This window comes from Curcuma longa, unplaced genomic scaffold (genome assembly GCF_044706935.1).
Source record: "Curcuma longa cultivar G26 ecotype Majalengka, Jawa Barat unplaced genomic scaffold, ITB_CL_G26_1.1 utg18532_np1212_1030455_RagTag, whole genome shotgun sequence".
NCBI classification, from domain to species: Eukaryota; Viridiplantae; Streptophyta; class Magnoliopsida; order Zingiberales; family Zingiberaceae; genus Curcuma; species Curcuma longa.
The window spans coordinates 408493-419932 of record NW_027435598.1 but is presented as its reverse complement, the minus strand read 5'-3'; the positions used below and the strand labels follow the sequence as shown (position 1 = coordinate 419932).

Sequence of the window (11440 nt, the reverse complement as noted above, 5' to 3'; positions counted from 1 at the left end):
AGGTTAACAAAGTCTACGCAAATTCGCCATTTCTGGCTAAGCCCTAAACCCTTAGGCATGATTGACTAGTCTCAACTGTCAATTAGGTCCCTAACCGAATTCCTTGGTTTGGGTTGGCTGACTTGTTTAGAATTTTCATGATGACGATTCAATTCGATTCTTCCTCGACGACTAATGGACTGCATACCCACGCAGAGAATTCTCGTTTCACATATATAGCATCCTTCTCGACCACTATTGGTCTACTTTCCGATGAGCTATGGGTTTTGTCGTAATAGTATAGACAGGGTCTGAGATATTGTTTATCAAAATATAATATATCGACAATCTACGATTAAATGATCTAACCAGACACAACCACAATAGAGAATCTGAGATCATTTAAGTTATGTTCTAAATTTATTGACGAAATAAGAAGAAATTAATATTTGTCTAACTTCAAGATTAATTCGACAAAGCCCGGACACCTAGATAGATCGCCAAAAAAAAAATCTACGTGGTCTAACTCTAACTCAAATATTGTTTATGGGTTATTATTGGCCATGCACGTACGATCCACTGACAATTAACTTGCAACCTGCAATTCACAAGAATAGGATTCTCTATAAATCTTTAGTATTTAATCCTAATTAACGTTAATTGTTGTTGAACTGCATGCAGGTGTTTAGGGTTTAGGGGTGTCAGATGCTGAATATGTCTCTTCACAAGAATGAAATACCTTTCCACACTTTTCTTTCACTGATCTTTAATATGTCATATAGTTGTTAAACTACAGGTATTAGTATTTCATCTATATTAGATGGATCAACTACATTAATTACGTCATAAATCATTGATTGCATTATATGATCATTAGCGATGTTTTCCTCTAAAATAGTTGTGTCAGATGAAGAAGCAGTCGAAATTCCAATTCTATGAGAAATATAAGGCTTCCCGTGACAGTACCAATTGTAGTAATTTGGAACAAAATTATTTTTACAGATATGCACTTTTATGGTATCCTCATCACGAAAAGTTTTATTTCGACATTTGCAATGATTGCACAGACAACATAACTCTGCACCATTCATGCATTCTGGATGACTCTTAGCAAAGTTCACAAACTCTTCAACTACAGCATAAAATTCAGCTCGAGTAAATCTATCGTCTAATCTATTGTACATTCAAACTTTATTCATATACATTATATTGTAACCTTCTAAAAAATAAATTAATCCACTTATCTAATTAATTTGTTTTACCATATTCATTAGCACAGTTAATCCACTTATCTAATTAATTTAGTCATTATTAATAAATTAAACTTATTACTATTTACTTAATGAATTAAACTCATTATTTACTTATAAACATATTTAAATATCCCGTTATTATTTACTTACGAGTGAAAATAATTAGTAATCAATAACTATAAATCCTAAACTATCACAAGTAAATTTTAATCAAAATCAAGATTAATATAAGCCCTAAACCATCACAAGCAAATTCATCTCCAACCAAATTTATTCAACACCAAATTTAATCAACACCAAATTTATACCACACACAAACACCTTATACTACTAACAAGATTCATTGTTCCTATTTTGCAAGAGGAATTTTAATTTTAGGTTAGTGATTCGCTTGTCGAATCAATAGACCATGAACTAAGAGCAAGGTCCCGAACTACATAAAATGTATTGTGTTGATTCATTTTTCATTGATTCGACAACCAAATCCACACACCTTACACTGCTAACAAGCTTCATTGTTCCTATTTTGCAAGATGAATTTTAATTTTAGATTAGTGTCTATTCAACCCTCCCTTTCTCTCCTTTAATCCGTCTGAGCCATCATCATAGTCATCCTATGCAAATGTGCTTTTATTAGGTGACAAGGATATCTAGGATCGCAATGTCACCCCTTCTGCCTATCTTTTTCCTCATGTTCGCAAGGCTAGGGCAAGTTGATCTAGCATTGATAGCCATCTATATTGATTGATAAATCAAGGTTGGAAAAATTGTGGGTTTTAATGCTATCCTTTAAGCATCAAAATGTAATTACCAACTGAGGTGAGAAATTGTTCATCCCTAAACTAAGGTAATCGGAGGGGTTACCTTAACCGAAGCGGGAGCCGGAGCTGAGAACGACGAGCAAGCGGTCGGAGCTGGAGCTGAGAATGACGAAGCGAGCGGGCGGAGCTGGAGCCGAGAACGACGGGGAGAGAAGGCCGAGCGACCAGAAGCCGGAGCCGAGAATGATGGGGGTGAGAAGGCTGAGCAACCGAGGACCAGAGCAGCTGGAGCTGAGAATGGCGGGGCGAGCGAGCGAGAGAGAAGAAAGGAGAAAAAGTGCACAGGGAGAAGAAAAGGATCAGGAAGAAGACATAAATTTGCGATTTTAACGACGGGATTTTCAATCCGTAGCCAAGTAGCGACAGAATTCTTTAATTCTGTCGCTAAATAGCGACGGCTTTTTAACTTTTTAAGGTTTTTAAATTCCGTCTCTAATTCGTCACTAAATAGCGACGAAATTAAAACGTCGTCGCCAATCCATCGCTAGATTAGGGCTACTCGGTCGTATTGCCGCTAAAAAATCTATCCCATAATTTAACGACGGAATTAGCGATGATTTTTTTTCCCATTGTTAACATTAGCGACGGTATTTAGAATTCCGTCACTAATTAGCGATGAAATTAAAATATCCGTCGCTAATTAGCGACAGAATTTAAATACTTATCGTTAATTAACGACGGAATTAAATTTTTATTATAAATTTCACCATTAGCGACGCAACTTTAAAGTTCGTCGCTAATTCTAGCAACGGAAAAAAAAACTGTCGCTAATTCGAGGTTTTCCTATAGTGAACCCTGATCACCTATACCAAACCTTAATCTTAATTTCTACCACTTTTTTCTTCTTCATTACTATTTTATTTCTATCCATGATAACTTTATACCTAAACCCTAAACGTGCGCCCTCCGATGCGTATCGATCCGATCGATCCATGCATCCAGGTCTGATCAGATCACCAGAGGAAACTTCGTCATCGATGTCCAATAAGACTACAAATTTTCACCTAGCTGATCATCACCATTTTGTGTTATAAAAAGAAAGATGACAACCTAATATACAATATATATATTAGTCCAAATTAATGATATACAGAAAGATATATATATATATATATATCTAGGTTGAAGGACGACTGTCTCTCCCTCAACCTCAAGGCACTCATCTCGGCCAACCGGAAGGCGATGACGACGACGATGATGACAACGTTATCGCCCTGTCTGCTGGCTTGCTCAATTGGCCCGTCACTACTCGCACATCCTGAGCAGTACACTGATCCAGATAGAAAGAGCTAGCTAGCTAGCTAGCTAGGAATCTCTTGTAACTTTCACTATGGACGGTTTGGTTGACTCAATTGTGAGTGGTCGATCGATGTGCTATAGCTAGCTGTGAATCAGCAATGAGGCAATTACATATATGCATGAACATGGAGTCCTGATCGATCGCTGTGATTGAACATGTTTGTCCATGATTGTGACGCAGGAACAGTTCGAGCTTAATTTCCTTTTCCTGACTAAAGTCTGCCTTAGCTTTAAAGGATTGGGAGTACTGAAGCCTTTACTTTACAGACAGATGTTACACCACTCATGCGATATCTTAATCCACAGTTGGTCTCCAGAGGATCATGTCATGTTCCTCGCTGCTCACCCTAGCTCCATATATCACCTCTCTACCTCCCCCATATATTTGCACTATCCGATCCTGTGAAGAGGCATCGGATATCTTACCTTGATCGATCACTTCATTGATTATGATGAAAATGATAAGATTTCAGGTGCTCATATATGGACAAGTCGATCAACTCATGTTTATCATGCATTCTCTATACTTCCATTCTCTATATCATGCATTCTCTAGATGCCTTACGATACAACTTTATGAAAAATCACTGTATATTTAGCTATCACATGGGTTTAGGATGAATCATTATTTCACAACTTTTGTAATAATCCACAAGGCAAAGGAGAAATGTGACCACATTGGAAACCTTTAGCTTTACATTCTCCTTTGTGTAAAGCTTCCTTGTTTGTTTGTTCTCTTTGGCAATATTATTTTCTTTTAACGATCGACGCCATGGCATCGGTTGCTTGATCCCTCACCCACCATGCTTTGTTCGCCTTTTCTCTAAAAGAAGATTGTATAATTAGTCACCTTTTTGTCGATAATTCACTCATCGATCGCAAATGATGAAAGTTATAAGCAAGTGGTGCCCATCATATTAATTTGATGTTGTTCCATGTTAATGCAACAGGGCAATTGAAGAGCTAGTGGGTCTCGAATTCAACCTTGCCTCTAAGGTGTCATTTGTAGAAAATACACGTAAAAATGGGCAATTTGTTGATTGGATGAACGGATCAAACATGCTAGTCCATTGCGCGCGGCACTTCCCGACATGTAAAATGGACACATTGTTTCTTTACAAGGAAAAAAAAGGTTAGCAATCCCCATTCCACATCCTTGATAGAACCCTAACTTTTTTGGTGTTCGAAAGCTATCATCTTACTTTACTTGTAGTAGACAAGTTTCCTTTTATAGCTGTTGACAATCGACATACAATACAATGAATGCTATATCCTTGAATGTGACTAATTAGGGGATATCTAATTCATGTATCTTTTCTTTTTTTATCGTTTGATAAAAATTTATGGCCACGTCAAATTGTTCATAGTGTGATAAGTCTACGTTTGCCTAGGTAAGGGATTATTTATGTTCATTAAATACATACAATATCAATTAAATAAATAAATTTGAATAATTCCTTAAACTAATTAAATAAATTTGGACGTATGCATGAATCATTTTCACATATAAAAGTTGTGAATTATGTTCATTAATAAAGCACTTATTAGACTTGCAAATAAATAAAAAAAATACTCAAAATGAATAAAGAAGCTTGTAATATCAGGCTCAATAATCAAACAAGTTCAAGTCAAACAAACCAAGTTCAAGTCAAATTTAGTCAAACTCTAAACTTGTAATTAAATCAAATTTGAACAACTATTTTAATAGCTCAGTTCATTTTATTTAACTCAATTACCTTTATCAAATAAAATCAATTAAGCAACATAAAACTTAACTACTCGTTTATCAGAAATTAACTGTGGTTAATCTAAATTCTAGATGCCAAACCATTACCTAAAGTTGTTCTTTAACTTGGATTTTTGTAATATAATTGAAGGTAGGAATATTATCTCTAAGATATTTAATAATTCTATATTTTCTTAACGAAGAAAGATTACAATCTAGTTTTAGGTTTTAGAGATTTACAAACTTCTCTCTTGTGATTCTTTTTAGCTTTATTTTTCTTTTTTGAGTTTGATAATTCATCTCATTTAAGGACTTACAACCCTTGAGCATTAAACTCTTCCTTTTTTCAAAATTTATTCTTTTTCATCTCATCTAAGGCGATAAACAGTCAAGTCAAGTGAAATTTTATGGTGTTTAAACCTATTTGATAAGATAATTGAGTCAAGCTAAGTCAAACCTAAAATAAAATAAACTATTGAAATATAATGATGGTTCAAGTTTGACTTGATTCCATTTTTATGAGATTGAGTTTGATTAGTTTAAATGTTATTAACTCTCAATTTAAGTTTATTTGATTATCTGAAACTTTTACATTTTAAACTTATTCGGTTTGTTAATTGAGCTTGATAATACAAACTTGTTTGTTCATTTTGAAAGTTTTTTTATTTATTTAGCATATTGATAAGAGTTTTATTTATGTACATAGTTCACAAACTTTGTTTATGAATATTATTCATGAATATTGTTTACAAATATTAATAAACTGAATACATATATGTTTAAGCTTGCTTGTTTAATTTAACGAGTTGTTCAAATTTATTCATGACTTTGTTATTGGATTCTCTCTAAAAGGCCTCGTAGTAACTAGAACTTTCTACCTCTCGGTCCATCCGTTTGATGTCTGAATTTCGATCACACCCTAAATTATTAGATCTCTTCTTATTCTCTCCTCCTCTCCCCTAGCCTTGGTGCCTAGCATGGCCACTTGCAATTATCGAAATTGCAATTTGCAACCAATATGGTATTGCCACGTCATTTGCTTTTATTATATTATATTCCGTGAATATTTATATTGTGGCAAGCAAGCCCTAAATTATCTCCAAAAGCTACAGCCATGACGTGATGTCGACCCCAATCCCTCTCTTCTAGACTCTTTCTCAGTCTCCCCTGCGAGCTTAAATACCCCTCCCTGCCATGGCGAAGCTTCCCACGACCCAACCACGTCATGGTTCCCGGGATGCTCCTCTGCGGCGGCGAAGGCGTCGTTGGCGGCTGGTGGCGGCGCGGCAGAGTGGTGGCCGTGATGCTCGCCATCGACGCCGCCTTCGCCGTGATGAACATCATGATCAAGAAGACGCTCGACGCCGGCACCGACCGGCTCGCCATCATCACCCTCCGCCAGCTCGTGGCCGCCGTCGTCCTGGCGCCCATCGCCTACTTCCGCGAGAGGTTCGCATGCCTTCAAACAGCAAGAATTATTTCTAGTTTGCATTTAATTCAAAAAAAATATTTAAAAAATTGAAAATTGAGGAGAAATTCTTAACTGCCGACGCAATGCATCATCTGATATCTCGTCGTCTTCGTCTGATCAGGAAGATGAGACCGAAGCTGACGAAGAGCATCTGCCTGCATCTCTTCTTCAGCGCAGCGCTCGGGCAAGTAGCTAGCGTGGAACCTTTACCTTTTGCCCCCTCTTCTTTATCTATTTGTTGTTTTACCCTTATGCCTTGTAAAAGAAAAAACATGTATCTTTTATTTGTATAGTTTTTGCTAAAGAAAACTAGCAAAATATCACTCATATATATTTTAATAGTATTTTTTAAATAATATTTGATGGTTTTATTTTACTATTAAGATATCTTGCTAAAATATCTATTTTTAATTCTAGAGATATTTTTACTAGAGAAAGAAAAATATTAGGGGTGTTTCAATATCAATATTTATGAAAAAATTATTATTTTTCTTAGCTACAAAAAATTTAGCAAAATACTACTAATAATTTAATCCTATTTTCATTATTTTAAACTAGCATTTTTTAAAATCATTAAACTTTTTTTTAAAAAAATTGTTTTATAAAGTATGGGTCAAAATATAATATTTTAAACTATAAGGGAAAAATAGAAAAGCAGGTAAAGGTTTGGGGGGAAGGGCAAAATGAAAATTTTCATCCGAAGCCTGCGCAGCGAAATCTGATTCGTGATATTGTCGTTGGATTTGTGTTGCAGAGCTGCCCTGACGCAGTACCTCTTCCTCGTCGGATTGCAGTACACGTCGGCAACCTTCGCCTGCGCCTTCGCCAACATCCTCCCCGTCCTCACCTTCCTCATGGCCTTGCTCTTCCGGCATGGACCCATCTCTCATTTCTGTTACTGTTGCTGCTGCTGCTGCTTCTGCTGCTCTGTTTTTGGATTTTGTTGATTTGATTTGTGCTGTTGCAGGTTGGAGACTCTGAATCTGAAGCATGCAGCGGGGATCTCGAAGGCGGTCGGCTCATTGGTCTGCGTCGCCGGCGCGTTGGTCCTGTCGCTGTACAAAGGCGCGGCTTTGCTGGCCGCCGGCGCGAACAACGGCGGTGCCGGCGGAGCGTCCTACAGCTCGAGGCAGCGCGCGATGGCAACCTGCACGCTGTTCGCCGCGTGCCTCTGCTACGCCTCGTGGTTCCTAGTCCAGTCGAAGGTGGGGCAGAAATACCCCGCGATTTACTCCGGCGCCGCCCTCACCTTCCTCATCAGCTTCCTCCAGGCGGCGGCGCTGAGCCTCGGCCTCCAGCGAGGCCTCTCCGTGTGGCTCCTCAAGTCCAAACTAGCCATCGCGACGGTGCTATACTCAGTAAGCAACAGCCAGCTAGCTCCGTACTGCAACTCAAATCGATCGCTATCTCCATTAATATTCTACACGTCGCAGGGGGTGGTGGGATCCGGCGTAGGGTTCCTGGCCATGTCCTGGTGCGTGGAGCAACGAGGCCCTCTGTTCGCCGCCGCCTTCACTCCTCTCACCCAGATCCTCGTCGCAGTCATAGACACATCGCTTTTCCACACGCAGCTTTACTTGGGAAGGTACGTATACTAATCAAACACATGCACCTCCAATCGAGCTTCCATTTCACTGCCATCGACTGATCCCTCCATCTCTTTGGAAAATGAAGCGTTTTGGGGTCTGCTCTGGTGATCGCCGGACTTTATTTCCTCCTGTGGGGGAAGAACAAGGACGGCGATCAGACGCAGATGCACAAGTGTGAGGCCAAATCAAAGGACTGCAACGAAGAGGAGAACAAACAGCAGCAGCAGCAGCAGCAGCAGCAAACAGTGTGATTCAGTGAGCAAGTGTATCATTTGAACTGCAATTTGTAGAGGCTCTTGTTTAATGTAATGTTCTAGCCAATCACTTTGCATATTCTTTTGAATTGCAAAGGTTTAATTAGTTAACAAGTTCTTAGACAGCATTTAAGATTATATAAAGAAAAAAATAATTCTATTGTGGAGAAAACGAGGTAAGTTGGTTTTTGGAAGTTTGCCAATTGCAACACAAAGTCTGAAAATTGTGTTTAATACTCAACTTCAATTATTTTGACAAACATGGATGAGATGTACATATCAATTCAAACACTCCAAGACTATCATTTGCTTGAGGCTCAACTCCCCCCTTCTTTCCTTTCCTTCCCAATCTCTCTAAAACCCAAATTCAGCCATGGCAAGTGAGACTCGAGCTTTGGAGAACATAATGCTTCCGCTAGGCATGGTCGCGGTTCAACTCTTCACCATGGGCATGCTCTTGCTCTCCAAAGTCATCTTGACAAGCGGCACGACAACCGTTTTCAGTCTCCTTTGCTATCGCAACGTGGTAGGGGCTCTCTTCATGGCTCCTTTCGCTATCTTTCTCGAGAGGTTTGTGCATTGCTGAATACTCTACCATGCTCTCCTTTTTCCTTCTTTTTAGTAGGCTTTAACTAGTGAATGCTCATTAGGAGGAGGAGGAAGATCAAAAGTAGCTTTATAGGATGGCAAACTCATATGACTCAAAAGAGTCTTTACTTTCATTAGCTCGATCTCATTTTAGCTCATGTCTAAACTATATCTCTCAAAACAAGACAATTTTTCAGCAAATAAAGTGCTGAAAACTAGCTTCATAGTCTTGCAAGCAACAAATGGACACACAAGAAAACAAAACAGCTTTTCGAGAATTATAAGGGATTCATACACCTGTCTTGGATTTCAATTATTGCAGTAAATAAATAGTACACTGTTTGGATAAGATTGACATTAGCAAACAAGCAAGAACATCATCTCTATTTGATCATTACACTGTTCTTAGTGGTTTAATTTTTCTTTCTTACAGGGAGATGAAGAATAAATTGACCTACTCAGCTCTCTTCTGGATTTTCATCAATGCATTGTTTGGGTACCTACTGTTGACTTTATCCTCTCCAACCTAAAATTACTTTTTTAAAAAACAAAAAAAATATATATCTGATAACTATTCTCAACTAATTGACAAAAAATATATATATCTGATAACTATTCTCAACTAATTGATGCTTAACTCAGGGTGGTGATGGCAATGGGGTTGTACTACTATGCTTTAGAATACACAAGTGCTTCATATGCAGTGAATTACTTGAACTTAATCCCAATTGTCACCTTCATCATAGCACTCATCATTGGGTAATTGTTAAAATTATCAAAAATTTTGAGTTCTTACATAGTTTTAATCATGCTTATTTACTCATTTGTTTTGTACTTCAGATTTGAGAGATTAGAGTTAAACAGTAAAGCAGGGAAAATGAAGGTTCTTGGCACTTTGCTATCAGTAGGTGGAGCTATGGTGGTTAGTTTATACAAAGGTAAAACTTTCCACATAAGGGCCTTTCACCTTCACAGAATTGAGAGCAAGGCTAAGGCAGTCGCAGAGCGAAACATTTTTCGTGGTAGTCTCTTGCTGATAGGAAGCAACTTTAGCTTCGCATTTTGGTTCATTGTTCAGGTAGTATATATAGCAGCTATCTACGAACACACTATCAAACTACATTTATCGAATTCGCAATCGAGCTAGAAGGATTAGTTTAGCCCTCCATCACCCATGAATTCATTCTCTTGGTGTAGGTTAAAGTCTTCAAAGTGTTTCCTTCAAAGTACTGGACAACAATGTTGACTTGCTTGTTTGGAAGCCTCATGGCAATGCTCATAGGAGTAGCTCTTGACAGAGATTCAAGGCCATGGAAGTTAGATTTCAACTTAAATTTATTAACCATATTTTACTCAGTGAGTTATTTTTTCTTCCCCTTTTCTCTTTTTTTTGCAGTTTTATTTTATATTGTATGCAACCTGTGATCATTAAGTCATACGACAATGACTGATTGTTAATATTTTGTAGGGTATTCTGAATTCTGGATGCACATATTGCTTGATCTCATGGGCAGTCTCAAGAAGAGGTCCGACATATCCTTCAGTCTTCAATCCATTATCAGTCATTTTTACAGTCATTGCTGAAGCAATGTTTATGGGTGAAGAAGTCACAGTCGGAAGGTATTTACAGACTTAATTGTTTCCCTTTTTTTAGTTAAGTTAATTAGGTGAAAATGTTCTCTATCTAAGTTAAGACTTTTTTGTTTTTGTTTTTTGTTTTTTGTATGTTGATGTTGAAGTTTGGTGGGTGCAATTTTGATAATTGGAGGAGTTTATGCATTTCTTTGGGGGGGAACAAAAGGGCATTCTGCACTGAAGAACAGCAGTCTTCAGGATGAGCAACAGCTTGAAGATGGGCTTCCAACTTAAGTCTTATTGATTGCTGCACTCACCCTTCAAATTTATTTGGAAAACAACAAAAATAAAAACAAAAAAAACAAAAGTATTTTCCCACACGTTCAGTGTGTTATAATCACACTTTTGACTTTGTTTTAATATTTGTTTTTTGTGTTCTGTGTTTTAATTTTGGGAGGTGATTTTAGTTTATGTTTGAGTTTCATTCATTTATAACCTTTGTTTATCCCTTATTTACCTAAAGAAGGAAAGGAATCAATAGTGGAAAACATCTCGAGAGGACATAAACCGACTCCGATTTTGACTCACGGTGAAACCCGAGCTCTTGATCGGAAGTTGTGGCCAAGCTAGAGCTTGTGGGCTCCACGTTTGTGATTCGTAGCTAAGTTGCAAGTTTTTGACATAAGATTCGTGACCTAATTGTGAGCTCATGCCACCCTAACTCATGGCATAATGACTTAGTTCTGAGCTCACGATTGCAATTTGTTGTCTAGTCATGAGAGTGATTTATGATAGCGAGTTGCCTATGGTGGTTCCAAAGGGTCGTAAATATTTTCTAAATCCATCCACGGATCATATTTATATTATGTAAATAAGAAAATTTAT

The 11440-nt window shown here is 37.7% G+C and overlaps 2 protein-coding genes across 3 annotated transcripts; both read left to right on the top strand.

The window, feature by feature from the left end:
* The first annotated feature begins 6299 nt into the window (after positions 1-6299).
* LOC141819787 (WAT1-related protein At3g30340-like) lies at positions 6300-8564 on the top strand. Its single transcript, XM_074707041.1, has 6 exons — positions 6300-6527; positions 6671-6733; positions 7304-7420; positions 7517-7907; positions 7983-8134; positions 8224-8564. The coding sequence occupies exons 1-6, from the start codon at positions 6304-6306 to the stop codon at positions 8387-8389; spliced, it is 1113 nt and encodes a 370-aa protein (XP_074563142.1). The 5' UTR covers positions 6300-6303; the 3' UTR covers positions 8390-8564.
* Positions 8565-8765: 201 nt separating this feature from the next.
* On the top strand, positions 8766-10891 carry LOC141819788 (WAT1-related protein At5g64700-like). 2 transcript variants are annotated; one of them, XM_074707042.1, is made up of 7 exons: positions 8766-8962; positions 9414-9476; positions 9623-9739; positions 9821-10058; positions 10178-10336; positions 10449-10600; positions 10720-10891. In XM_074707042.1, the coding sequence occupies exons 1-7, from the start codon at positions 8766-8768 to the stop codon at positions 10847-10849; spliced, it is 1056 nt and encodes a 351-aa protein (XP_074563143.1). In that variant the 3' UTR covers positions 10850-10891. The 2 variants fall into 2 exon arrangements, with proteins under 2 accessions (XP_074563143.1, XP_074563144.1); XM_074707043.1 differs by having other exon boundaries at positions 10675-10727.
* Positions 10892-11440: the final 549 nt, after the last annotated feature.

Coding starts and splice junctions, on each gene's coding strand:
- LOC141819787 (XM_074707041.1), top strand. CDS start 6,304: ATGGTTCCCGGGATGCTCCTCTGCGGCGGCGAAGGCGTCGTTGGCGGC. Junction 6,528..6,670: donor ATCGCCTACTTCCGCGAGAG/GTTCGCATGCCT, acceptor TCGTCTGATCAG/GAAGATGAGACCGAAGCTGA. Junction 7,421..7,516: donor CTCATGGCCTTGCTCTTCCG/GCATGGACCCAT, acceptor GTGCTGTTGCAG/GTTGGAGACTCTGAATCTGA.
- LOC141819788 (XM_074707042.1), top strand. CDS start 8,766: ATGGCAAGTGAGACTCGAGCTTTGGAGAACATAATGCTTCCGCTAGGC. Junction 9,740..9,820: donor ATCATAGCACTCATCATTGG/GTAATTGTTAAA, acceptor TTTGTACTTCAG/ATTTGAGAGATTAGAGTTAA. Junction 10,601..10,719: donor GAAGAAGTCACAGTCGGAAG/GTATTTACAGAC, acceptor TTGATGTTGAAG/TTTGGTGGGTGCAATTTTGA.